This window comes from Felis catus, chromosome B4 (genome assembly GCF_018350175.1).
Source record: "Felis catus isolate Fca126 chromosome B4, F.catus_Fca126_mat1.0, whole genome shotgun sequence".
Lineage (NCBI taxonomy): Eukaryota > Metazoa > Chordata > Mammalia > Carnivora > Felidae > Felis > Felis catus.
Window position 1 is genome coordinate 34,849,356 of NC_058374.1, and position 26,262 is coordinate 34,875,617.

The following is a 26,262-nucleotide window of genomic DNA, read 5'->3' on the forward strand; positions in this document are numbered from 1 at the left end:
TTTCCTTAAATGCAAAGTGCTTCCTTCTAATAAACAGTAACACACAAAGTTTGCCTACGTGAAAATAAGGAATTACCTTACAACAGTAATTTAGCATCTGAATTTTGACCCTTTTAGTGAAGAAACCAGTCTTCATCCTGTTTTAGATATCATTCTTCACTAAAACAAATTTTTTCTAATTCATACCAATTCCTTAATGATTCTCAGCAAGAATCAGAGGAAAAGAAATTTTGAGATTTACAATAAATGACTTGGTTCTATTTTAATATACTTTCACTAGGAGCTTCTTGCCTTTAGCTTTAATGATCAAAACCATCGTAGAGAAGTTCCCACTATAAAAACGTGGCAGTAGTTCCATGGACAAGCCCAAAGTTTAGCCACATTTGGGATACCTAAAATACTGATATGATGCTAACCCCATATTATAATGCATGAAGACCTAACCCTTACATTTATGTTGGCCTCTAGACAGAATGGTAGTAAAAAGTGGTCAGGACAAGTGAAATAGCTTATATTTATATTTACAAAGCAGTTAAAGCATTTGTTGAAACCTGACAGGTCAACAAGGAAACACAAATGATCAATCAACTGTTCCATGCTGGAACAGTTAAATTACCACTTTGATGTAAAAGTTGTCACTCAAAACACAGAGATGCTTTAGGAAAGCAAAAGAAAGAAAAAGTGAAGAAAAGTAGAAGAAGGGACACTGTTCATTTAAAACAAAGCCTTAACCAATCCAGTGCTGCCTGAGAGATCCAGAGACTACTTAGAAAACCACCTTCCCCCTCAGCAAGGGTAACTCACTGGCTGAGGAGCATCTGCAATGCCTTTTGTAGAGGCTCTTTCAGTTCCTGCAATACTTTTTCTCCAAGATGAGCCAAGCAGTCTTCCACTGAGCTTTCTGGGTTAGCAGGGCTGAACACGGGAGAAGTATGACGGTCAAAGCCTGTGCTGGTAAAGGCTGAAGACAGGGTAAAAGAAAAATCAATTTTAATACATAATATCAAAAGTTGTGCTACAGGGGGGTAACTGGGTGGCTCAGTCAGTTAAACATCCAACTCTTGATCTCAGCTCAGGTCATGATCTCACATTCGTAACATCAAGTCCTGAGTCAGGCTCTGCGCTGACAGCACAGAGCCTGCTTGGGATTTTCTCTCTCCCTCTCTCCCCCTTCTCTGCTTGCTTGCTCGCTCGCTCATGCTCTCTCTCAAGATAAATAAACATTTAAAAAAAATTTTTAAGGAAAGATTTTTATGGAAAATCTTAGTTTTAGGAGGAAAAAAAGACTAAACTGACATGCTAAAATACACAAGCCAATTTAGTATGTTACTACATACCAATTTCAAGTAAGAATGATAAATGGAAGGCAACTCCTAGCTCTATCATCCCATTTTGTATGTTTTTTTTTTTTAATGTTTCTTTATTTTTGAGAGACAGAGGGAGACAGAGCATGAGTGGGGAAGGGGCAGAGAGAGAGAGAGAGAGAGAGAGAGAGAGAGAGAGACACAGAAACCGAAGGAGGCTCCAGGCTCTGAGCTATGAGCATAGAGCCTGATGTGGGGCTCAAACTCACAAGCTGTGAGATCATGACCTGAGCTGAAGTCAGATGCTTACCCGACTGAGCCACCCAGGTGCCCCTCACCTTATATGTTGGTTTTAAGATTTTGTTTTTACCTTTATAAATGTGGCACCTATTTTTTTTTTAAGTTTATTTATTTTGAGAGAGAGAGGGCACATGGGGATGGGGGTGGTGGGCAAAGAGAGAAGGAGATAGAGAATCTCAAGCCCCTGGTGTGGGGCTCCAGAGGCCAATGTGGGGCTCCAACTCACAAACCATGACATCATGACCTGAGCTGAAAAGTCAGTCACCCAGCCAACTGAACTACCCAGGCGCCCCAAAATGTGGCACTTCTTAAATCAGACTCTAATCAGCTTATTCTACCTTACAGGATGAGTCAATTACTTTCATCCCTTTTTTAATTTTTTATTATTATTTTTAATGTTTATTTATTTTTGAGAGAGAGCAAGAGCACAAGGGAGGTAGAGAGAGAGTGGGGGAGACAGAGGGTCCAAAGCAGGCTCTGCACTGACAGGAGAGAGCCCAATCTGGGGCTCAAACTCATGAACCATGAGATCATGCCTTGAGCTGAAATCGAAAGCTTAACCTACTATACTACCTGGTGCTCCTCATTCCTTTTTTTCAAAGTTTTTTATTTTAATTCCAGTAGAGTTAACATACAGAGTTATATTAGTTTCAGGTATACAATACAGTGATTCAACAATTCTAGAACTTTCATTCCCTTTTGGGTTTTTTTGGTTTTGTTTTGTTTGTTTTTTTTTTTTTTTTGAGAGAAAAAGCACGTGCACGCGAGCAAGAGAGGGGCAGAGGAAGAGAGAAAAAGAGAGAGAAAATCTTAAGCAGGCTCCGCTGAACCACCAGGCGGCCTTCATTTCCTTGTTAAAATGAACTTTCAAACTCAATATTCCTGCATGTGGATAAATTTTAAAACTATGCAAGTGATACAAGTACACGAGTTGCACATAAAAGAAGCAATCACAGCTTCTCTCTCCTCAGCTCAAACTACTAGCTTCTCATTGGTTTCCATGTTATACTGCCATACTCTAATAACTAGAGGAAGAACAAGCAGAATTATTGTTGCTCCAAGGTACAAATGGGATACAGAGCAGAAAATCCCAGGAAAGCAAGCAGCTAGCACCCATTCCCAAAAGTTACTAATAACCTCCATAATGTATTCACTGCATTAATCTAAGGCTTGCACCCAGAAGGCGGCAAATTTTACTAAACTACATACTTCTTTATAAAGTACTTGCCTTCATGGAAGATGTAAATGGCTGCAAAGTTCCCAATAATTCTGGTGTGTGAGCAAACTGAGATCATCCATTTTAATAATTGGTCTAGGATAATATGGGGCTTTGGTAAGTGAATGCATGTAACTTTGTTGTTTTCTTCCTTTCTGCCTTCTGCCTATTTTACCATGCATAAGCACTTGTTACCAGAAGTGGACAAAGGCTTAACATTGTTTTGGAACTTTAACCATTCAAAAATGTTGGTAAAGGAAAATAAAAAGACTAAAATTAAGTTTCTGGAATATTTGGGGGTGCCTGAGTGGCTCAGTTGGTTAAGCGTCTATCTTTTTGGCTTAGGTCCTGGTCTTGTGGCTCCTGGATTCAAGCTCCGTATCGGGCTGTGCTGACAGCACTGGGCCTGCTTGGGATTCTCTCTCTCCTCTCTCTCCTTTCTCCTCTCTTCACCCCTACCCTGCTTGTGCTCTTTCTCTCTCAAAATAAATAAACTTTAAAAATTAAAAAAAAAAGTTTCTGGAATATTTGAATTTCTATTCATATTCTTTCTCTAACAGAGAACTAGTTCATGAATTTATCTTTCAACTAACAGGGAACCAATTTATAAACATGATTTATAATAATTTTTCTTGTTAAAAATTACTGGGCAATATACATCCACATAAAAACTTGTCCAAGAATACTCACAGCAGCATTATACATAATATATAAAAGTAGAAACAACCTAAATGTCCATCAACTGATGAATGGATAAACAAAATGTGGTATATTCACACACTGTAAAGTGGAATGAAGTACTGTTACATGCTACCACATGGATAAGCCTTGAAAACACTATGCTAAGTGAAAGAAGCCAGCCACAAAAGACTACATAGTGTATGATTCCATTTATGTGTATATCCATAATAGGCAAACAAATATAGAGACAGAAAGCAAATCAGTGCTTGCCATGGGCAGGGATGAGGGCAAGGACTGGTGAGAGCAGAAATGGGAAGTGACCATTAATAGGTACAGTGTTTCTTTTTGGGATGTGAAAAATGTTCTATTTTGATTGTGGTAATGATTATATAATTCTATTAATATATTAAAACCCACTGAACTGTACATTTTTTTTAAGAGTAAAAAAATAATTTTCTTTAATGTTTATTTTTGAAGGAGAGAGAGACAGAGAGCAAGCAGGTGAGGGGCAGAGAGAGCGGGAGACACAGAATCCGAAGCAGGCTCCAAGCTCCACGCTGTCAGCACTGAGCCCGACATGGGGCTTGAACTCACAAACCGTGAGATTGTGACCTGAGCTGAAGTCAGACACTCAACAAACTGAGCCACCCAGGTGTCCCCATCTTATTTTATTTTTTAAAGATTTTACTTTTAAGTAATCTTTATATCTGACATGGGGTTCGAACTCACAACTCCAAGATCAAGAATTGCACACTCCACCGACTGAGCCAGCCAGGCACTCCTGAACTGTACATTTTACATGGGTACATTTAAATATACCCATACCAAAAGTACTGCCTACAAGCTATTATCATGCAGTAAAAGGAAAAGAAGGTCTTAGTCTGTGGTACAGAATGGAGACAGAGGGGAAGAGCTCTGAAAGAGAAAATTGGACCAGATCTTTACAATTTACTAATTTTAACATTTAAATATATGGGTAAACTTAATATAAAACTGTACCAAAAAATCATTGGGCAAGATGTTCAATGCAATTAATTATGGAAAGCAAATTAAGAAAAAACCCAAATGTTCCCTCAATTATAAGGAAATGATTAGCTAAATATTCATTCAATGTATGGAATTTCATGCAGTTAGTAGAATAACTGGTTTTTTAAGTATTTTATTTTATTATTATTATTTTTTCAATGTTTTTATTTATTTTTGAGACAGAGAGAGACAGAGCATGAGCAAGGGAGGGGCAGAAAGAGAGGGAGACACAGAATCCGAAGCAGGCTTCAGGCTCTGAGCTGTCAGCACAGAGCCTGACGCAGGGCTCAAACTCACAGACTGTGAGATCATGACCTGAGCTGAAGTCAGATGCTCAACTGACTGAGCCACCCAGGCACCCCTATTTTTTTTTTTTTTTTTTTTTAAGTAAGCTCTACACCCAACATGGGGCTTGAACTCACAACCCTGAGATCAAGAGTCAAATGCTCTAGGGGCACCTGGGTGGTTCAGTTGGTTAAGCGTCCAACTTTGGCCCAGGTCATGATCTCATGGTTCGTGAGTTCAAGCCCCGCATTGGGCTCTGTGCTGACAGCTCAAACCTGGAGCCTGCTTCAGATTCTGTGTCTCCCTCTCTCTCTGCCCCTCCCCAGCTCACACTGGCTCTCACTGTCAAAAATAAATTTAAAAACTTAAAAAAAAACTTAAGAAAAAAAAAGAGTCAAATGCTCTACCAAGCCAGCCAGGTAACCAGAATAACTATTTTTTTTAAAGTTTATGGTATAATATTAAGTACAAGATATGTGGCTACAAAATTATATGCATATTACTATTACAACTATCTATAGCATACATACATGCAAACATAGAAGCAACTTACTTACATTTTCCCCTTTAATGTTGTTATTAACTATAAAAATACCAAATACAAATCAAACTACATTAAATGACTGTTTACTCTATTAGTTAACAACAGAAAAGGCTGTCAGGTATGGTTTGGAAACATTTATAAACCTATCCTCCAGGAAAGAAAAAGGATACCTTCTAGTTTCACCCTTATAATTCTATTCCAATGCAATTCTGTACTGTTTAGAATGTTCTACTGTAAAATATCAAACCAACAGTAAATCAACCACACCAAACTGAGTCTACTAATTAACTAGGAAAATAAGAATAAACAGACCTTCAGAAATTTCCTTGTCCAGGGATTCTAGCTCTTCTTCAATTTCAGTTTTAATTTTTAATAAAACTTCTTGATCCAGAGATTGTGAAGCTACGAGAGAGAGAGAGAGAGAGAGAGAGAGAGAGAGAGAGAGAGAGAGAGAGAGAAAGAGAGAGAGAGAGAGAGAGAGAGAGAGGGAGAGAGAAAGCCATTAGAATATGGGTAGTATTTTAACTATTTAACTTAGAAAATACAAATCAAAGGTCGTTATCAAGGCTACTGGTCTAGAAGATATTTAAATTTAAAGATGAGGAAATTGAGGCTTGGGTAGGTTAGACCACCCATGATGGAGGAGCTGTTAATTGAACTCAGGTCAGTATGAATATAAAATCATTAATCTGGGCTGTGTCCTCCTCATCTTCTGGTTGGGAAGCTAGGAAGGAAATATCTCAGAAACCTTTTTGACATAATAATACAAAAGGAAACCCAAAAAGTTGTCTAAATAAGTGATAAATGCCTTCTAACATTGATATTTGTGGTCCTTTATCTTCACATCTTCATGCAAACTACAGCCCAAAAGAAGGCCCATTATCTTCCAAAGAGAATACAGCCTCCAACTTAACTATGAATATACCAAAAGTACTGCCTACAAGGTATTATCATGCAGTAAGAGGAAAAGAAGGTCTTGGTCTGTGACACAGAATGGAGACAAAGGGGAAGAGCTCTGAAGGAGAAAATTACACCAGATGCTTTACAATTTACTAATTTCTCGGGTATTTGGAGCAGAGCCTTATCATTTTGTCTAAAGCACTGAATCCAAATATGACACCCCACACCTCCCATTCAGAATATATTATAGATATATTTCCAGGACATTTTCAATTGTTTCTATCACTATTTTCTACCAATGACAAGTTTTAGAAAGATGGATTTGCCATTTATTACCTGCACTGATAACACAGCCTGCTTGGGATTCTTTCTCTCCCTCTCTCTTTCCCTCCCCAGCTCGCTCGCTCTCTCTCTCTCTCTCTCTCTCAAAATAAATAAACATTTAAAAAAAAATTTATTCCTGCTCCTACTCAGTATGAACTCAACTGCCAATTTCTTAACTAACAAAAAGGACATAACGTGCTACATTTCTACCTAACCCAGACTGCCTTCCTTCTTCCGGATTACTCAAATTCTGTCAAGGACCAATTTAAGCCTCTGTACTTCTCTACAACATCTTGTCCAATGATTACTACTGCATCGCTGACATTTGCACATTTATATAGTTTCGTCTGTGCCACATAGTTTAACACTTAAGTACACATTTTCTTATACTGTTCAATGAGTTTATAGTTTATTACCATTCTGACCACATTACAAACTATTTGAGATACTCCCTTAGTTGTAGATTTGTCAAGCAAGGACTAAAAAGTACTCAAATAAAGGGCACCTGGGTGGCTCAGTTGGTTCAGCGTCCGACTCTTGATCCCGGCTCAGGTCATGAGCTCACAGTTCATGGGATCAAGACCTAAGTTGGGCTTTGCACTGACAGAGTCAGTGCTTGGGCTTCTCTCTCTGCCCCTCCCCTGCTTATGTGGGCTCTCTAAATATAAATAAGCTTTGTTTTTTTAAAATTTCTTTTTAATGTTTATTTTTGAGAAAGAGAGCATGAGCAGGGGGAGGGGCAGAGACAGAGAGACAGACAGAATCTGAAGCAGGCTCTGTGCTGACAGCTCAGAGCCTGTGTGGGGCTTGAACCCAGAGACCGCAAGATCATGACCTGAGCCGAAATCAGATGCCCAACTGACTGAGCCACCCAGGCACCCCTAAATAAAACTTTTTTTAAAAATGCTGTGTGCAAAATGTCTGGTGCTCAGCAAGCTCTCAACATTTAATAAAAGTTATAATAGGGGCACCTGGGTGGCTCATGTGTATAAATGACAACATTGTTGGCAAGAGAAGACGCTTACGAAAAAATAAAACAAAGTGGCACATAGGTGACTCAGTTGGTTAAGCATCCAACCCCTGATTTCGGCTCAGGTCATAGTCTCACGGTTCATGAGATCAGGCCCCACGTAGGGCTCTGTGCTGACAGTTTGGAGCCTGCTTGGGATTCCCTCTCTCCCTCTCTCTCTCTGCCCCTCCCCTGATCTTGCTCTCTGCCTCAAAATAAATAATCTTTATTAAAAAAAAAAAAGAAAAACAAAATTAAACAAAAATTAAAGTTATTTTTAAATTACAGAAATTTAGGGGTGACTGGGTGGCTCAGTTGGCTAAGTGTCCGACTCTTGCTTTCAGCTCAGGTCATGATCTCACAGTTGTGAGATCGAGCCCCGCATGGGGATTCTCTCCTTCTCCCTCTCTCTGCCCCTCCCCTGCTCTTTCAAAATAAATAAGTAAAAACTTAAAAACAAATCAGTAAATTACAGGAATTTAAAAAGTTATCAGTATATTTTAAGGCCAGCTCAAATGACAAAAGAGACATGAAATGAGAAGTCGTTTTGGGTTGCCTGGGTAGCTCAGTCAGTTAAGCAACCAACTTCGGCTCAAGTCATGATCTCACAGTTTGTGAGTTCAAGGCTCCCCCTCCCCCTTCACTAGGCTCTGTGCTGACAGCTCAGAGCCTAGAGCTTGCTTTGGATTCTGTGTCCCCCTCACCCCCCACCCCTCCCCGACTCACACTCTCTCTCTCAAAAATAAATAAACATTAAAAACATGTTTTGAAAGTCATTTTATGTAAGACAGTAAGAGTACAGAGCCATTTATTTATGGTGATAGAATTATGATAAGACAACATTATGAAAGAGGAATGGAAAGAATAAGACCTTGGGGTGCCTAGGTAGCTGTCAGTTGAGCGTCTGACTCTTGATTTCAGCTCAAGTCATGATCTCACAGTTCATGGGCTTGAGCCCTACAATGCACTCCTCGCTGATAGCTTGGAGCCAGCTTGGGATTCTCTCTCCCTTTCTCTGCCCCTCCCCTACTTGTGCACATGCTCGCTTGCTCTCTCTCTCAAAATAAGTAAATAAACTTAAAAAAAACAATAAGACCTCAACTATTATCTCCATGTTTATGAAGAGGTTTAGTCAATGCCTGAATTATTTAATTTTAGATTTGAAAGGATCTGTAAAATAAAGGCCATCTAATCCATCTTCCTCATTATATAAATATGGGACTTAGAGAAATTGAAAAGATTCACCCTAAAATAAATCATATAAAAACAACATTAGCAAGTAGCTCTTTTGGGGGTACCTGGCTGGCTCAGTCCATGGAGCATGTGACTCTTGATCTCAGGGTTGTGAGTTCAAGCCCCACAATGGGTGCAGAGATTACTTAAAAATAAAAATCTTTAAGAACGTACATCTGACAAGTAAAATTATTACTGAATTCTAAAACATGATAATTTTTTATGTACAGTGAAAAATAAGGAATACATGAATGTTTTATCTGCCATCTGCTTCCTTTTGGAAAATCTACATACCTAAAACATACACACACCCACATACCCAATCACACCACCACCAATACTACCACCATGCCACAAAGTAAAAGACAATAATGTCTTGGTTACCATATGCCTCACATGCCAGATTAAAGAAAAGCAGCTGATTAAAGGAGTGTCTATTCTCATGAGACTAATGTGATGCTGATTACACACGACAAGTTGTCATACTTGATAATAAGTCATGTGGAAAACCTAAACCAGAAAAAGTCTACTGCCATCAGGACACAAAAGGCTATTTATTTAGCTAACCAATGACACAGACAGATTCAGTGATTTTCATTTAATCAACCCCCCCCAACCCAGACTTTCAAAAGCATAGAGCTATGCAGTAGCAGCAATGCAGTATAAATCCTCCACTACAAACCCAGAGAAAAATATTTCAAAGATAAACAGACTTTAGCACACCAAATCCCACCCACTTCAGTGTCAAATGAAGAGTCAAGTGAGTCAGCAATCATCATATTCCAGCCCTGAAATACACTCAGGGCTTTCAAAATGAGTATCAGGTCAACAAGTTTAGAAGAGTTGTATGGGCAGAGCAAAATACTTTCTAAATCTGTGGGCCCCCAAACTGGACACACATTAAAATTACTGAGTGAATATATTAAAAATACAGATTCTCAGGGCACCTGGGTGGCTCAGTCGGTTGGGCCTCTGACTTCGGCTCAGGTCATGATCTCACGGCTCGTGGGTTTGAGCCCCATGTCAGGCTCTGTGCTGACCACTTGCTCAGCCTGGAGGCTGCTTCAGATTCTGTATCTCCTTCTTTCTCTGCCCCTCCCTTGCTCACACTCTGTTTCACTCTGTCTCTCAAAAATAAATAAATGTAAAAAAAAAAAGATTATTAAGCCCCATCATGGAACATCTGGTGGGTTCAGGGTAAAGGCTCATGATTTTCTTTTTAAATACTTTTTTGGGGGTGTGGGGCAGTATCTGAGTGGCTCCATTGGTTAAGCATCTGACTTCAGTTCAGGTCATGATTTCACGGTTCATGAGTCTGAGCCCCACATTGGACTCTGTGCTGACAGTGCAGAGCCTGCTTGGGATTCTCATTCATTCTCTCTCTCTCTCTCTCTCTCTGTCTCTCTCTCTCTCCCCCACCCTCCACTCACACATTCTATCTCAAAATAAATTTTAAAAAAACTTAAAAAAAAAGATTTAAAATAAAGATTTTTTTTCTTTTTCTTTCTTTTTTTTTTTTTTTTTTTTTTTGGTTTATTTCTTTGAGAGAGAGAGTGCTTGCATGCTGGGGGCAGGGCAGAGAAAGAGACTCCCGAGCAGGCTCCATGCTGTCAGTGCAGAGCCCAATGCAGAGCCTGATTCCACAAACAGTGAGATCATGACCTGAGCCGAAATCAAGAGTTGGATGCTTAACTAAGCCAGCTATGCACACAAGATCTTTTTTTTTTTTTTTAAAGTAATCTCCATATCCAACGTGGGGCTGGAACTTAAAACCCCGAGATCAAGAGTCGCATGCTCTACCAACTGAGCCAGCCAGGCATGCCATGATCTTTTCTTCAAAAGCATTCAGGCAATTAGTCTTGACAAATACTGCTCTTAAAAACTCATATAATCAAATTAAAAACATCTGCTAAATATATTGAGAACATGGTTCAATTATTTACTCAATAGCAAAAACAAATACCCCAAATGATACCATACTAGACAGATTTTTAGAAACACAAAATAAACTTTTGCCTCGTTGCATCTGAGAGAGCAAGATGGGTCACCAGCGGCTCTACTGGAGCCATCCAAGGAAATTTGGCTAAGGTTCTTATTCTTGCCACATCTGCTCAAACCCATGTGGTCTGATCCAGAAATATGGCCTCAATTATATGCCCCAGTGCTTCCATCAGTATGAAAGGATATAGGCTTCATTAAGTTGGATTAAGTGAACTTCCTTCAATGGGTCATCCAAGAGACCTACCTTAACTGTAGATATCCAAGATACCTACCTTCATGCTGACTCATTGTATACAAAATGAAAATACTTCAATTATGAATGTTTAAAAAAAATAAAAGTACAAAATAGCCAATCACAATGGTAGTTTTCAGGCTCTAGTGTTTCCATACCCCCAGGTATCCTGCACACTGGGAAACAGATTTGAGAGAGGACAGATTTGAAAGAGAAGAATGCAGGGAAACTTCACCACGCACCCACTCAAAGTCTGGTTTCAGGATCAAATATCTGTTCCTGATAGAAAAGCGGAGAAAAGAATAAAAGAGTACACATCTCCTGAAATAATGAACTGTGAGTCAAAATTTGGGATGGGATTATGAAAATCTGTCTTAAAAAAGTTGATTTGAGATGGCAACAGTCTCCAAACTGATCCACAGATTCAATGCAATCCCTATCAAAATTCCAACTGCAGGGTGCCTGGCAGGTTCAGTCAGTACAGCACGTGACTCAACCTTGAAAGTTGTAAGTTTGAGCCCCACTCTGGGTATAGAGATTATTTAAAAATAAAATCTTAAAACAAATTTCCAACTTCTCTTTTTCCAGAAATGGACAAGACAATCCTAAAATTCATAGAGAATTGCAACAGACACAAAATAGTCCAAGCAATTTTGAAAAAGAATGAAGTTGGAGGACTCAAACTTCACAATTTCAAAACTTACTATAAATAAAGCTACAGTAATCAAGATAGGGTGGTTATGGAATAAGGACAAATAGAGCAATGGAACCTAATTAAGGGTCCAGAAATAAATACATATATTTAAGGTCAACTGATTTTTGAGAAGGGTACGAAGACCATTCAACAGAAGAAGAACCTTTTCAACAAATAGTGCTGGGAAAACTAGATTTTCCCATGCAAAATAATGAATCTGTACCCCTACTTCACAGCAAATACAAAAATTAATTCAAAATGGATAAAAGATCTAAATTGTTTTGAAGATTTTAATTTTTTTTAAAGTAATCTCTACACACCACGTAGGACTCAAACCCATAACCCCAAGATCAAGAGTCACACCCTCCACCAACCAAGCCAGCCAGGCATCCATCAAAGATCTAAATTTAAAAGCTAAAACTATCAGGTGCCTGGATGGGTCAGTCATTTGAGCATTCGACTTTAGCTCAGGTCATGATCTCACAGTTTGTGGGTTTGAGCCCTGCAATGGGCTCTTCACTGACAGCACAGAGACTGTTTCCCTCTCTCTCTGCCCCTCCCTGGCAATCTCTCTCTCTCAAAAATAAATAAACATTAAAAAAAAACAAAAACAAAAAAAACAAACCTTCAGGGACTCCTGGATGGCTCAATCGGTTAAGCATAGTACTTCATCTCAGGTCATGATCTTGACTCCACAACCCTGAGATTATGACCTGAGTTGAAGTCCAACACTTAGCCAACTAAGACACCCAGGTGCCCCAAAACTATAGAACTCTTAAAAGAAAACGTAGGTGAAAATGTGCACAGCCCTGGATTATGGAATGATTCCTTAGACACTAAAAACATATCAAACACAGATAAACTGGTCTTCATAAAAATTACACACTTCTGTATATCAAAGTATAATACCATGGCGCCTAGGTTGGTCAGTTGGTTGAGTGTCCAACTCTTGATTTCAGCTCAGGTCATGATCTCAGGGTTATGAGGTCAGGCTCCACACTCAGCATGGAACCTGCTTGGGATTCTCTCTCTACCTCTCTCTCTCTCTGCCCCTCCCCCATTCGTGGACACACATACTCTCTTAAAAATAAACATTACAAAAAAGTACACTATCAATACAAACCACAGAATGGAAGAAAATATCTGGAAATCATATATCTGATAAGGGTCTGGTATCTAAAATATATATAGAATCCTTACAACTCAATAACACAGAGACAAATAACCCAATCAAAAAATGGGCAAAGGATATTAACAGACATTTCTCTAAAGATATACAAATGACCAATAAACACATGAAAAGATGTTCAACATCATTAGCAATTAGGGAAATGCAAATTAAAGTCATAGGGAGGGACACCTGGGTGGCTCAGTTGGTTAAGCATTTGACTCTTGATGTCAGCTCAGGTCAAGATCTCACGGTTCATGAGTTTGAGCCCCACATTGGGCTCCGTGCTGACAGTGCAGAGCCTGTTTGGGATTCTCTCTCTCTCCCTCTGCTTCTCTCTCTCTCTCTCTCTCAAGATAAATAAACTTAAAAAAAAAAAAAAAAAAAAACTTAAAAAAAAATGAGGGAAAATAAAACCTTAGTGAGATACCACTGCATACCCACCAGGGTAGCTATAATCAAAAATAGCAATGATAGGGCACCTGGGTGGATTAGTCCATTAAGCATCCAACTCTTGATTTTGCTTAGGTCATGATCCAGGATTATGGGATTGAACCGTACATCAAGCTCTGTGCTAAGCATGGAGCCTGCTTGAGATTCTCTCTCTCTCTGTGTCTCTGTCTCTCTCCTTCTGTCCCTCTCCCCCATGCACTCTGTCTCTCTCAAATAAATTAAAATATTTTTTTTTAAATAGAAATAATAGCAAGTTTGGCAAAGATGTAGAATTTAGAAAGGGGAACCTCCATTCATTGCTGGTGGAAATGCAAAATGATACAACTACTGTGGAAGACAGCTTGGTAGTTTATTACAAAACTAAGTATACTCTTACCATATGATCTAGCAATCATGCTTCTTGGTATTTACCCAAATGAGGTGAAAACTTACATCTACACAAAACTTGCATATGAATGTTTAAAATAGTTTTATTCGTAACTGTCAAAACTTGGAAGCAATGAAAATGTTCTTCAACAGGTGAATGGAGAAATAAACTATGGTATATCCATACAATGAAATATTATTCAGCAATAAAAGAAATGAGTTACCACAATGAGACACCACACTTCACACCCATTAGGATGGCTATTATAAAAAACAAAACAAAAACAACAAAAAACAAAAACAAACCCAGAAAACAAGTATTGGTGAGGATGTGGAGAAATTGGAACCCCTGTGTATTACTGATGGGAATATAAAATGATACAGCTACTGTGGAAAAAAGTAAGGCAGTTCCTCAGAAAATTAAACAGAATTACCATGTGATCCAGCAAATCTATACCTGAGCATATACCAAAAAATACCTGAAAGCAGAGACTCAAACAGATATTTGTAACACCAATGTTGATAGCATTATTCACAATAGCCAAAAGGGAGAAATAACCCAAATGTCCATCAACAGATGAATGCATAAGCAAAATATGCTACATGCATACATTAGAATATTATTCAGCTTTAAAAAAAGGAATCGAGCGCGCCTGGGTAGTAGAGCATCCGACCCTTGATTTCAGGTCACATCATGATCCCAGGGTCATGGGGTTGAGCCCCATGTCTGACTCCGAGGTGAGCATGGAGCCCACTTAAGATTCCCTCTCTCTTTCCCTCTGCCCCACTCCCCTGCTTGTGCACTCTCTCTCTCTAAAAAATAAAAATTAAAGAAAAATTTTACAGTTTAAAAAGTTTTTCTAAAAAAAAAAAAAAAAAAAAAAAGGAATGAGGGGTGCCAGCTGGCTCAGTCAGTAAAGCATACAACTCTTGATCTCAGGGTCATGAGTTCAAGCCCCGGGTTGAGCATAGAGATTACTTAAAAATAAAAGGAAGGAAATTCTGACACATGCGACAGCATGGATGAACCCTGAAGACATTATGCTAAGTGAAATAAATCAGACACAAAAGGATAAATGTTTGATTGCACTCAAATGAGATGCCTAGAATAGTTAAATTCATAGAGACATGCAGTAGAATAGTGGTTGCCTGGGGCTGAAAGGAAGAGGGGAAAATGGGAAGTTACTGTTTGAATGGTTGGATGAATAACAAACCAGTATCACAACTACATGTGTTTGATAGTCACATAACTAATTAAGATACAGGAACTTACTCTCCTTTCTAACCTAAGAAAGAAATGTCTTATTAATAAATCCATGCTAATTACTTCAGCATCAAAGTTCTCTATATTAATAATCACAAAATTGTGTATAACAGAAATTATTATTTGACATCAAATACACAAGTCAGCAGGACTTCTACCAGTCAGAATACATAATTCAGAACAGGGTTGACTATATTCAGCACAAACTAACACTGAAAGAGTTGGCTAGTTCTGAAAAAGTGTAGAGTTAACTATTTATGGAAAAGTCTATAACCAGCACATGAGTCAGGAAAAAATGAAAAACGTTCAATTTAACAGAAATCTTGGGTCATGAATTGGGTCACTTCCCTTAGCCTCTCCTTCTCACCCTTAACTGCTTTATGAACTTGAAACCAACCCTACTCTACCCACATTATACCAATGGATGCTACAGCAGACCCTATGTATAATAGCATGTCATGAGAGTAAACCATACATCACATTTTAGATAACAAATAGGATAGCAAAGCAGCAAAGACAGCAACAAGAACTTAATTTTTTCCTCTAAAAAGTTAGCCTGCATATTTTTAAATTTAAGTATAAATACTCTGTACTCAGGCTTACAAGAAAATAATATAATGGTAACAACCAAGTTTCAAAAACAAAATGAAACGAAAACAGTAAAGCAGGTAAACTCCTCAAATCCTACAGTGCTCAGTTGGAAAAAATTCTATGCTCAAGCATGAAAAAGAACTGACCAATACAGGCACATGTAATCATTAGAGTTCTTACAAATTTAGTCAACCACCGGAGGTGAAAAATCCTGGGTTTTGTTGAGCATAGAGTCTGTTACAATTGAAAAATAGGGGCGCTTGTGTGGCTCAGTCAGTTGAGCGTCCGACTCTTGATTTCGGTTCAGATCATGATCCCAGGGTCATGGGATAGAGCCCTGTGTCAATCCAAAGCTCAGTGTGGAACCTGCTTAAGAATCTCTCTCTCTTTCCCACCATCCCTTTCCCCCACTTGCACACACTCTCTAAAATTAAAAAAAAATTTTTTTTTAAGTAAATAAAATGTTTTTAAATGGGAAATAACATAAACAAGTGGAATTTGAATAGGTGGGGAAGTGTGTATGTATTAGGATGCCAGTTGGTCCAGGACCTTCCCAATTTTCAATCCTGGGCAAACTGGACACTTGATTAATTTAATATGTATATTTGGGAAACATGTTAATTAGGACAGGCTAGTCTGTGCTATGTAATAAATGAAGCCAGAAATTTCAGCAACTTAACTCAAAAGTCCACTCTCTCCCTCCCATGTTACATATCTAACTTAGGGAACTGGAAGACATGCTCCATGTAGTCACTTAGCAACCCTTATTGCTGGTAGCTCTGCCCTACTATAACAATGCCATTTGGAACATATGATCTCTCCTACATCTACACACTCCCACAAAGCAAGGGAGAAAGGCATATTGGTTCTTAAATGCTACAGCCTAGAAGTGACACAAATCATACTACTCAAATTCCTTTGGCTATGACTAGTCTATATGGCTCTGCCTAAATGCAATTTTTCCCTGGGTCTAGCAAGGAGATAAGAATAAGATACGGGTGAACATTAGTAATCACTATCACAGGAATCTACCATTCCAGAGCAGCTCAGTTTGAGTGAAAAAATCCAGACAGGAATAAGCATAGTTTGTTTATTTATTTTTTTAAGTTTATTTATTTTTGAAAAAGAGAGAAAGAGATAGAGAGGGATAGAGAGAATGAGCGGGGGGGAGGGACAGAAAGAGAGGGAGGCACAGAATCCGAAGCAGGCTCCAGGTTGTGAGATGTCAGTACAGTGCCTGACATGGGGCTCAAACCCACAAACCCTGAAGTCATGACCTGAGCCGAAGTCAGACGTTTAACCAACTGAGCCACCCAGGTGTCCCAAGCATGGTTTGTTTAAAATACCAAACAGGGGCACCTGGCTAGGTCAGTCAGTTCAGCACGAGACTCTTGATTTCAAGGTTGTGAGTTCAAGCCACACGTTGGACGTAGAGATTATTTCCAAATAAAATCTTTAAAATCAATCAATCAATCAATCAATCAATCAATCAAGCACCTGGGTGGCTCAGTTGGTTAGCCTCTGACTCTTGATTTCAGTTGAGGTCATGATCCCGGGCTTGTGGGATCGAGCCCCACATCAGGCTCCATGCTGAGCATGGAGCCTGCGTAGGATTTTCTCTCTCTCTCTCTCTCTCTCTCTCTCTCTCTCTCTCTCTCTCTCTCTCCTTTTGCCCCTCTCCCACACTCGCACACTCTCTCTCTCTCTCAAATAAAATTAAATAAACAAATAAGACAGTAAGAGACATAAGATGTAATAGGTGATGACCAAATCATAGAAACCAATGAAAGTTTTATAAAGTAGCCTTAAGGGAAAGGGAGCAACTGTGGGTTCCCAATGTAAGGGGCAATGTGAGGAAGTTCAATATGGGCTTGTAGCATGCAAAATGAATAATGGAGAAGACATAACATGAAGGAGAAAAATCAGGATATATTTGCAATAACTTGAGGCAGGACCTGTAGGATAATGGGAGAATCAGCACAAAATTGGGACAGTTAGTAACAGCTGACAAAGAAAGAGGGCAGGAGAGGTGCCTGGCTGACTCAGTCAGTAGAGCATGTGACTCTTAATCTCAGGGTGGTGAGTTCAAGCCCCGTGCTGGGTGTAGAGCTTACTAAAAAAGAAAGGAAGGAAAGAAGGAAAGGAGGGAGGAAGGGAGAGGGCAGGAGGCAGAGAAAAAAGCTAAAGGATGACTCCTATGTTTCAAGCCTGGGTAGCAGGTGGTATTGTGAACAAATTATTGTAAAAACAGGGGTTGGCTTAGAAGGGAAAATAAAAACCTGAGTTCTAGACCTGAGTGTCTAATATTACACGTCACTAGCCACATGCAACTTTTTAAGTTTAAATAAAAATTAAATAAAATTAAAAATTCAGTTCCTTAGTCACACTAGTCATACTTCAAGCATTCAACTATCTCATATGACTTGTGACTACAATATTGGACAGGGCACATACACAACATGCTCAAAACTGCCCAAAGTTCTATTAATTAGTATTTTTCTAGACCTATCCGGCTATCACTAATCAGAAGAAGGTTTTAGAAAAGTAAATGAAACTAGAAACTGAAAAAGACAAGTTTTAAGGAATTTGTGGGCTAACTGAAGGACTGTCATTCACCCATTCCAAAGAAGGCTGATGAACACCTTACATGTCCCACAGCAGGAGACTACAGATATTTAATTACTGACATGGATAGATGTTCAAAAATGTTGTTAATTTTTAAAATGTTATCAAATGGCACAGGTATTACTTCATTTTTATAAACCATAAATTCAAATTTACATGTTCCTATATAAGTAGAGAAAAAAATGTTATTTTAATTATTGGATTATAGGATTTTTTTTCTTACTGCCTTTTATTCTTTTACTTTTCCAAATACTTTCACATATATTAAAAACATTTTAATAAAAAAAGAAATACAATTAAAGATTGGAAGTGACAAGGAGACAGACTTGGACTTAACACTAACATCATTTAGTTTTGTGCATAAATGGAATGCACTCCTCAACAGTAATGAGTAAAATAAGGTTCCCTGCACTGATAACAAGTGTCAGCAAACTATAACCCATGGGCCAAATCTGGCCCACTGCATATTTTTCTACAGGCCATTTTTAAATGGTTGAAAAAAATAAAAAGATTACTATTTCGTGACATAAAAATTACAGTGCCTACAAGTAAAATTTAACTGGAATACAGCCAGTTGTTTCATGCTACAACAGCGGCAATGAATGGTTGTACCAAAGCCTGTGTGTGGCGCTCTCGCAGCTTCACACTGTTGCTCAGCACACTACATACTGCAGTGACAGTTATAACTACACAGCATGTCAATCACCATGCATACTGCCATACCACAACTTTTATTTTACCTATGCATACCCATCATGTCAAAACAAAACAAATTGAAAAGTGGGCTTTGAATATCCTACTTACTCTTAAGACACAATGGAATATACATTACCTTGTTATCAAATTAGGCGGCAAAGTATTGTGCTTATTATGCAGTGGCATTATAGCTGTGCTAGAAGCACACCACATACACTGATATTACCAGACTATAAAGCACTCATCAAAAAAATAAAATAAAATAAAATAAAATAAAATAAAATAAAATAAAATAGCACCATCAGAGTATTCCCAACTCACAGGAAAGCAAGTCAGGAATATTAGAAAATTTTAAATAGAAAATTTTAAATGGAAAATTTTTAATTTAAAATGGAGGGGCACCTGGGTGGCTCAATTAGTTGAGCTGGCGTCTCTCAATTTCGGCTCAGGTCATGATCTCACGGTTGTAGGATTGAGTCCTGCGTCAGGCTCCCTGCTCGGCATGGAATCCACTTGAGATTCTCTCTCTCTCTCTCTCTCTCTCTCTCTCTCTCTCTCTCCCTCTCTCTCTCTCTCTCTCTCTCTCTCTCTCTCTCTCTCTCTCTCCCCCCCACCCCTTCCCTACTCTCTTTCTCAAAAAAAAAAAAGAAAGAAAAGAATTTAAAATGGAACTTTTCATTGTACAATTTCTTCATAAAAATAATAAATGAAATAAAACATGAAAAATGAAATTTTCATAAAATTCCTATTTTTATGAATTCAATAAAATTAAAATTAAAATTTTTATGAATTTAATAAAAATGAAAATGAGGCTGCACCCAAAGTAAGTTTCTAAGTGGCTCAGTGGTTAATCCAATAAGGAAAGCCATTTCCAGATGTTGAGTTAATTAATCTGTATTCTCCTGAAGCAGCTGAAGAAGCATGTCAGAAAGACAAAAGTTCAAGATTAGCCTTTTGGAGAGAATAGTTGCTCAAGGAGTTGGGGACAATAGGAACAACATCAACAGTCAATTGAAATACAAGGCAAACAATTTTGAGTGGTTTTCTTTGGCTCTTGATGCACTGCTCAGCTGTTGTTTATTCAAGGAGTCAATGACGAGTTTGAAGTGACTAAAGAACTGGCATAGCCTACACAAAATAATTATGGGTGAGAATATTTTCAAAGAAATTGAGAAAACACTAATTCACTACAATGCAAAGTGGAATCTGCTAAGATATGTTACTGATAATGGCAAAATATGTGTGGAGCAGAAAAAGTCTTATTAGTTTGACAAAATTAGTTTGACAGATTATCAAAATGTAAAGTATTTAAAACCTATGGTTATTCACAGTAGTGTTCATCAGTAGGTACTCTGGAAAATATCAGAATCTATCTCATGTTAATGAACCGGGAGTTTCAACAGTGAACTTCATTTGCTGTTGTGGACTTAATTACTGTCAGTTTCATGAATTTTTGTCAGAAATAGAAGCTGAATGTTCTGACCTACCCTACCACACAGCAGTTCAATGCTAAGCAGTGGAAGTGTTTCACTGCAATTTTTTGAGCTCAAGAATGAGACTGAAATTTTTCTGAACAAGAAGAGCCACGCCCAACCACTATTATCAAATAACAAATAGCTATAGAAATTACCTTTCACTGCAGACGTAAAAAATGTTTCTTAATAACTGAATCTAAAATTACAAGGCCTACCGTTTGCCAACACTGCCCTAGACAATGTTCCTAAGAGTCAGTGACACTACCCCTTGGACTACATTCTCCTTGTTGGGTCCCCAGGGAAAGAAGTCTGTCCTACAGAGAGATACACTCACTCCTGGTTCCATACAACAGAGCAAGTATTGTTCCCTGATAACGGAGTTCATGCCCCACAAGTAACAATCTGTAACCTGGTAGATACCTCCCAAAGCAATCTACATATTCTATGCAATCCCTATCAAAATAACCCCAGCTTTCTTCACAGAGCTAGAACAAACATTCTTAAAATTTGTATGGAACCAGAAAAGACCCTGAATAGCCAAAGTAATCCTGAAAAAGAAAACCAAAGCTGGAGGTATCACAATTCCAGACTTCAAGCTGTATTACAAAGTGGTAATCATCAAGACAGTATGGTACTGGCACAAAAATACATAGATCAATGGAACAAAATAGAGAACCCAGAAATTGACCCACAAACATATGGCCAACTAAACTTCGACAAAGCAGGAAAGAATATCCAATGGAAAAAAGACAGTCTCTTCAGCAAATGGTGGCTGGGAAAAATGGACAGTGATATGTAGAAGAATTGAACCTGGACCACTTTCTTACACCATACACAAAAATAAACTCAAAATGGATGAAAGACCTACATGTAAGACAGGAAGCCATCAAAATCCTAAAGAAGAAAGCAGGCAACAACCTCTTTGACCTTAGCCGCAGCAACTTCTTACTTGACATGTCTCCGGAGGAGGAGGCGAGGGAAACAAAAGCAAAAACTAACTGTCGGGACCTCATCAAGATAAAAAGCTTTTATACAGCAAAGGAAACAATCGTCAAACTAAAAGGGAACTGACAGAATGGGAGAAGATAGTGGCAAATGACAGATAAAGGGTTAGTATCCAGAATCTATAAAGAACTTTTCAAACTCAACACCCCCCAAAAAAACAAATAATCTAGTGAAGAAATGGGCAAAAGACACGAATGGACATTTTTCCAAAGAAGACATACAGATGGCTAAGACACATGAAAAGATGCTCAACATCACTCATCATCAGGCATATACAAATCAAACCACAATGAGATACCACCTCATACCTGTCAGAATGGCTAAAATTAACAATTCAGGCAACAACAGATGTTGGCGAGGATGTAGAGAAAAAGGAACCCTTTTGCGCTGGTGGGAATGCAAACTGGTGCAGCCACTCTGGAAAATAGTATGGAAGTTCCTCAAAAAATTAAAAATAGAACTACCCTAAAACCCAGCAATTGCACTGCGAGGTATTTATCCAAAGGATACAAAAATGCTGATTCGAAGGAGCACATGCACCCCAGTGCTTATGGCAGCACTACCAGCAATAGCCAAAGTACAGAAAGAGCCCAAATGTCCACTGACTGATGAATGGATAAAGAAGACATGGCAGGGGTGCCTGGGTGGCTCAGTCGGTTAAGCGTCCGACTATGGAATTTAAGATACAAAACAGATGAACATAAGGGAAGAGAAGCAAAAATAATACAAAAACAGGGAGAAGAACAAACCATAAGAGGCTCTTAAATACAAAGAATAAACTGAGGGTTGCTGGAGGGATTTTGGGTGGGGGGATGTGCTAAATGGGCAAAGGTAATTAAAGAGGACACTTGTTGGGATGAGCACTGGGTGTTTTATGTAAGTGATGAATCACTAAATTCTACTCTTGAAATCATTATTATACCATATGTTAACTAAGTTGGATGTAAATTTAAAAATGAATTAATTAATTTAATAAAATGGTCAGTCACCTGTCCTTAACCTAGCTACCACAGCCAATGCAATGGCACAAGCCCTAGCACATCAGCAGATAGGTCTAAATGTCCTTGCTTGGATTATAATGGGTAGAAGACTGGCCTTGGACTACATTCTGGCCAATACCTCCTACTGAGTTGGATTAATACTACTGGTTAAGTGGAACAAGCCATACATGCTAAGGAAAGGAAACTAATCTGAACTCTGAAGACACCTACTAGTCCCTTCTGAGACTTACTCACTTGGCTGAATCTGGGATCCTGAGGTGGATAGCTGAGATCCACATTGCAGAATGCCTTCATCCTGCTAATTGGGATCCTGTTCAGAATAGCCTTAATCTAGGGGCACCTTGGTGGCTCAGCCGGTTAGGTGACCAACTTCAGCTCAGGTCACGATCTCGCCATCTATAAATTCGGGCCCTGCGCTGGGCTCTGTGATGATAGCTTGGAGCCTGGAGCCTGCTTCAGATTCTGTGTCTCCTCCCTCTCTCTCTCTGCCCCTCCCCCACTCATGCTCTGTCTCTCAAAAATGAATAAATACTTTAAAAAATTAAAAAAAAAAAGAATAGCCTTAATCTAGTGTTATACAAGACAAACTAAATGGATTTCACTGAATGTCACTGCATCTAATTTTCAAGGGTAGATTGCAATAGCCTGCAATGAATCCCAAGGATCCCTGTATGTCCTTACTGAGTATGACAAACTGAAGACCTAACTGTCCTCTGACTCTAAGCCATTTTTATAACTAGTAATGAAGACAATTAGATAGGTCAAAATGACCACAAAGTGACTGTTCACTCTCTGAAATAGGTAACTGGCTTGCTACAAAAGGTGCTAAGCCCTTAGTACTGGGTACCTCAGCTGCAGTACAACCCACTACATAAAATGCCATCAAGTGGGCTCATCACATTACCCCTTGGTAGATCGAGGCAGGGTGAACCAGTGTTATCATGTAACATTCTTGGTGTTTGTTAGGCTAGGGCAGTAATACATGGTCTCACTCTTATTCACTGGGTCTTGATGTCCACTTTGGCATCTATGAAGTTCTAGGAGACTGAAGTATAAAAACCACATGTGTTCCATAAAATTAATCCCCAGAATCTTCCTCCCAAAGCAAAATGTTGTTCCTGATACAATTCCTACCTCAGGTGTGCTAACAACGTATGCATTAATCACTATCAACACAACTACTTGGTTGGATTCCCTGTATGTCTATTATGGTATATGTTCACTGAGTCTAGACACCTAAGTCTTAAAACAATGGAATCCAGCACTTTCAGAAGTTATAACTAGTTTTTAAAACAATGTGTAAAAACTTAAAAAGTTATACTATATGGTATGACAATTTAGAAGCCACATATTTATTTTAAATGACAAACTCCTTATAAAAATATTGTTATTCCTTGATCCAATAGTTTGACTCTAGATGATTTAGCAAAAGTAAATAAATGAAAAAAAGCAATATATAAAAGCATTCTTTTTAATTTTTTTTTTACATTTATTTATTTTTGAGAGACAGAGTAAGACAGAGCACAAGCGGGGGAGGGGCAAAGAGAGAAGGAGACACAGAATCTGAAGCAGGCTCCAGGCTCTGAGCCGTCAGCACAGAGCCTGACACGGGGCTCAAACCCATGGACCATGAGATCATGACCTGAGTCGAAGCCAGTCACTTAACCGATGGGCCACCCAGGAGCCCCTAAAGCATTCTTAACTAACCTCTACTGAAGTGATTTGGTGAATTAAGTAACCCATTACGATTTCACTATAAAATATACTGAATATGCCCGCTGCAAGCTGAACACATACAGCTAGCAGACTACTTTCTAGCACATGTAAGTTATATGCTTACCAAGAATCAGCTATTTTCTCCTGATCTATTTATGAAAGTTGTACTTGTCACTTAAATTGTACAATTTATTTAAAATCACAGACATTACTAATATGATTGTGCAAAGAGACTTGACACTTCTCTAAATTAAATATTTTATAAAGTTGCTTTAAAAATACCGTATTAGGGGCACCTGGGTGGCTCAGTCAGTTAAGCGTCCGACTTCAGCTCAGGTCCTGATCTCACGGCTTGTGGGTTTGAGCCCTGCATCAGGCTCTGTGCTGACAGCTCAGAGCCTGGAGCCTGCTTCAGATTCTGTGTCTCCCTCTATCTAGCCCTCCCCCACTCATGCTCTGTTTCACTCTCTCTCAAAAAATAAACATTAAAAAAAATTTTAATAATAATAATAGAATTAATTTAAAATTAAAAAAATTTAAAAAAATAAAAATACTGTATCAGAGTGCCTGGGTGGCTCAATCACTTAAATGACCGACTCCTGATTTTGGCTGAGGTTATGATCTCACAGTTTTGAGGTCAAGCCCTGAATCTGGCTCTCTGCTGTCAGAGCAGAGCCCACTTCAGATCCTCTGTTCCCCTCTCTTTCTGTCCCCTCCCACTCGCATGCACTAGTTCTCGCTCTCTTTCTCAAAAATAAATAAACATTAAAAAAAAACAAAACTATGGGCGCCTGGGTGGCTAAGTCAGTTAAGCGTCCAACTTCAGCTCAGGTCATGATCTCACAGCCTGTAGTTTCGAGCCCCACATCTGGCTCTGTACTGACAGCTCAGAGCCTGGAACCTGCTTCGGATTCTGTGTCTCCCTCTCTCTCTGCCCCTCCCCAGCTTGCACTCTGGCTCTCTCTCTCTCTCTCTCAAAAATAAACACTAAAAAAAAAATTTTTTTTTTAAATACTATATCAAATTGGTGTGACAGAAACAACTGTAAAAGATTGGGAGGAAATCATAAAAATCTAGAATGACTCTTCATACTGTTTTATAAGTGTCTTTATGTTCTAACTCAGCTTTAAACAAATTGGAAAATATAGGTAATAGAAATGATTTATGCTAGAAAGATGACATGGACATCAACAAACACATATTTTTTTTAAAAAGACATGACCTTTCACCAAAATTGCTAAATAAATGTATATCCATTAACATTTTAAGTTAAAATTTCTTTTTTTTAATGTTTACTTTTTATTTTTGAGAAAGAGAGCATTGAGTGGGGGAGGGGCAGAGAGAGAGGGAGACACAGAACTGGAAGTGGGCTAGAGCATGGAGCCTGCTTCAGATTCTGTGTCTCTCCCTCTCTCTGACCCTCCCCACCCACGCTCTGTCTCTTTCCCTCAAAAATAAACATTAAAAAAAATTAGGGGTGCCTGGGTGGCTCAGTGGGTTGAGCATCTGACTCTTGGTTCCGGCTCAGGTCACAATCTCACGATACGGGTTCGAGCCCCATATCGGGCTCTAAGCTGACAGCATGCAGCCTGCTTGGGTTTCTCTCTCCATCTCTCTCTGCTCCACCCCTGCTTGTGCTGTCTCTGTCTCTCTCAAATAAGTAAATAAACGTAAAAAAAATTTTTTTAAATAGAAAATAAGAAAGTAAAAGAGTTACTGTGTGACTTTGGTTATAAATTATAAATTAAATAGTTGGTATTGCATTTTCTTTTAGGAGTTTTTAAAGTTATTTTGATGCAATTTTGTTAAAACAGAAACCTGTTGGGATACCTGGGTGGTTCGGTCAGTTAAGTGGTGACTCGATATTGGCTCAGGAAATGATGTCACAGTTTGTGAATTCGAATCCTACCGTGTGCTGACAAGGTGGAGCCTGTTTGGGATTCTCTTTCTCCCTCTCTCTGCCCCTGCCCTACTCGTGCGAACACTCTCACTCAAAATAAATAAATATTTTTTTAAAAAAGAACATTTAGGGGCACCTGGGTGGCTCAGTTGCTTAGGCAACTGACTTCAGCTCGGGTCATGATCTCGCAGTTTGTGAGTTTGAGCCCCGCATCGGACTCTGTGCTGACAGCTCAGAGCCTGGAGCCTACTTC

At 38.8% G+C, this 26,262-nt stretch overlaps 1 protein-coding gene and 1 pseudogene across 11 annotated transcripts in view; one reads left to right on the forward strand and one right to left on the reverse strand.

The window, feature by feature from the left end:
• The window catches only part of BCL2L13 (BCL2 like 13), a 92,361-nt gene that overhangs the window by 52,116 nt on the left and 13,983 nt on the right, over positions 1-26,262 (reverse strand). For 6 of the 11 annotated variants that reach the window (XM_045061132.1, XM_045061131.1, XM_045061135.1 and 3 more), the window contains 2 exons: positions 5,669-5,758; positions 805-961 (listed from right to left, as the gene is read on the reverse strand). In XM_045061132.1, the coding sequence (XP_044917067.1) occupies positions 805-961; positions 5,669-5,758 (247 nt within the window). The remainder of the gene's footprint in view (positions 1-804; positions 962-5,668; positions 5,759-26,262) is intronic. The other 5 variants (XM_045061134.1, XM_045061138.1, XM_045061136.1 and 2 more) reach the window with 1 other exon arrangement.
• On the forward strand, positions 10,862-11,031 carry LOC123386502 (annotated as a pseudogene).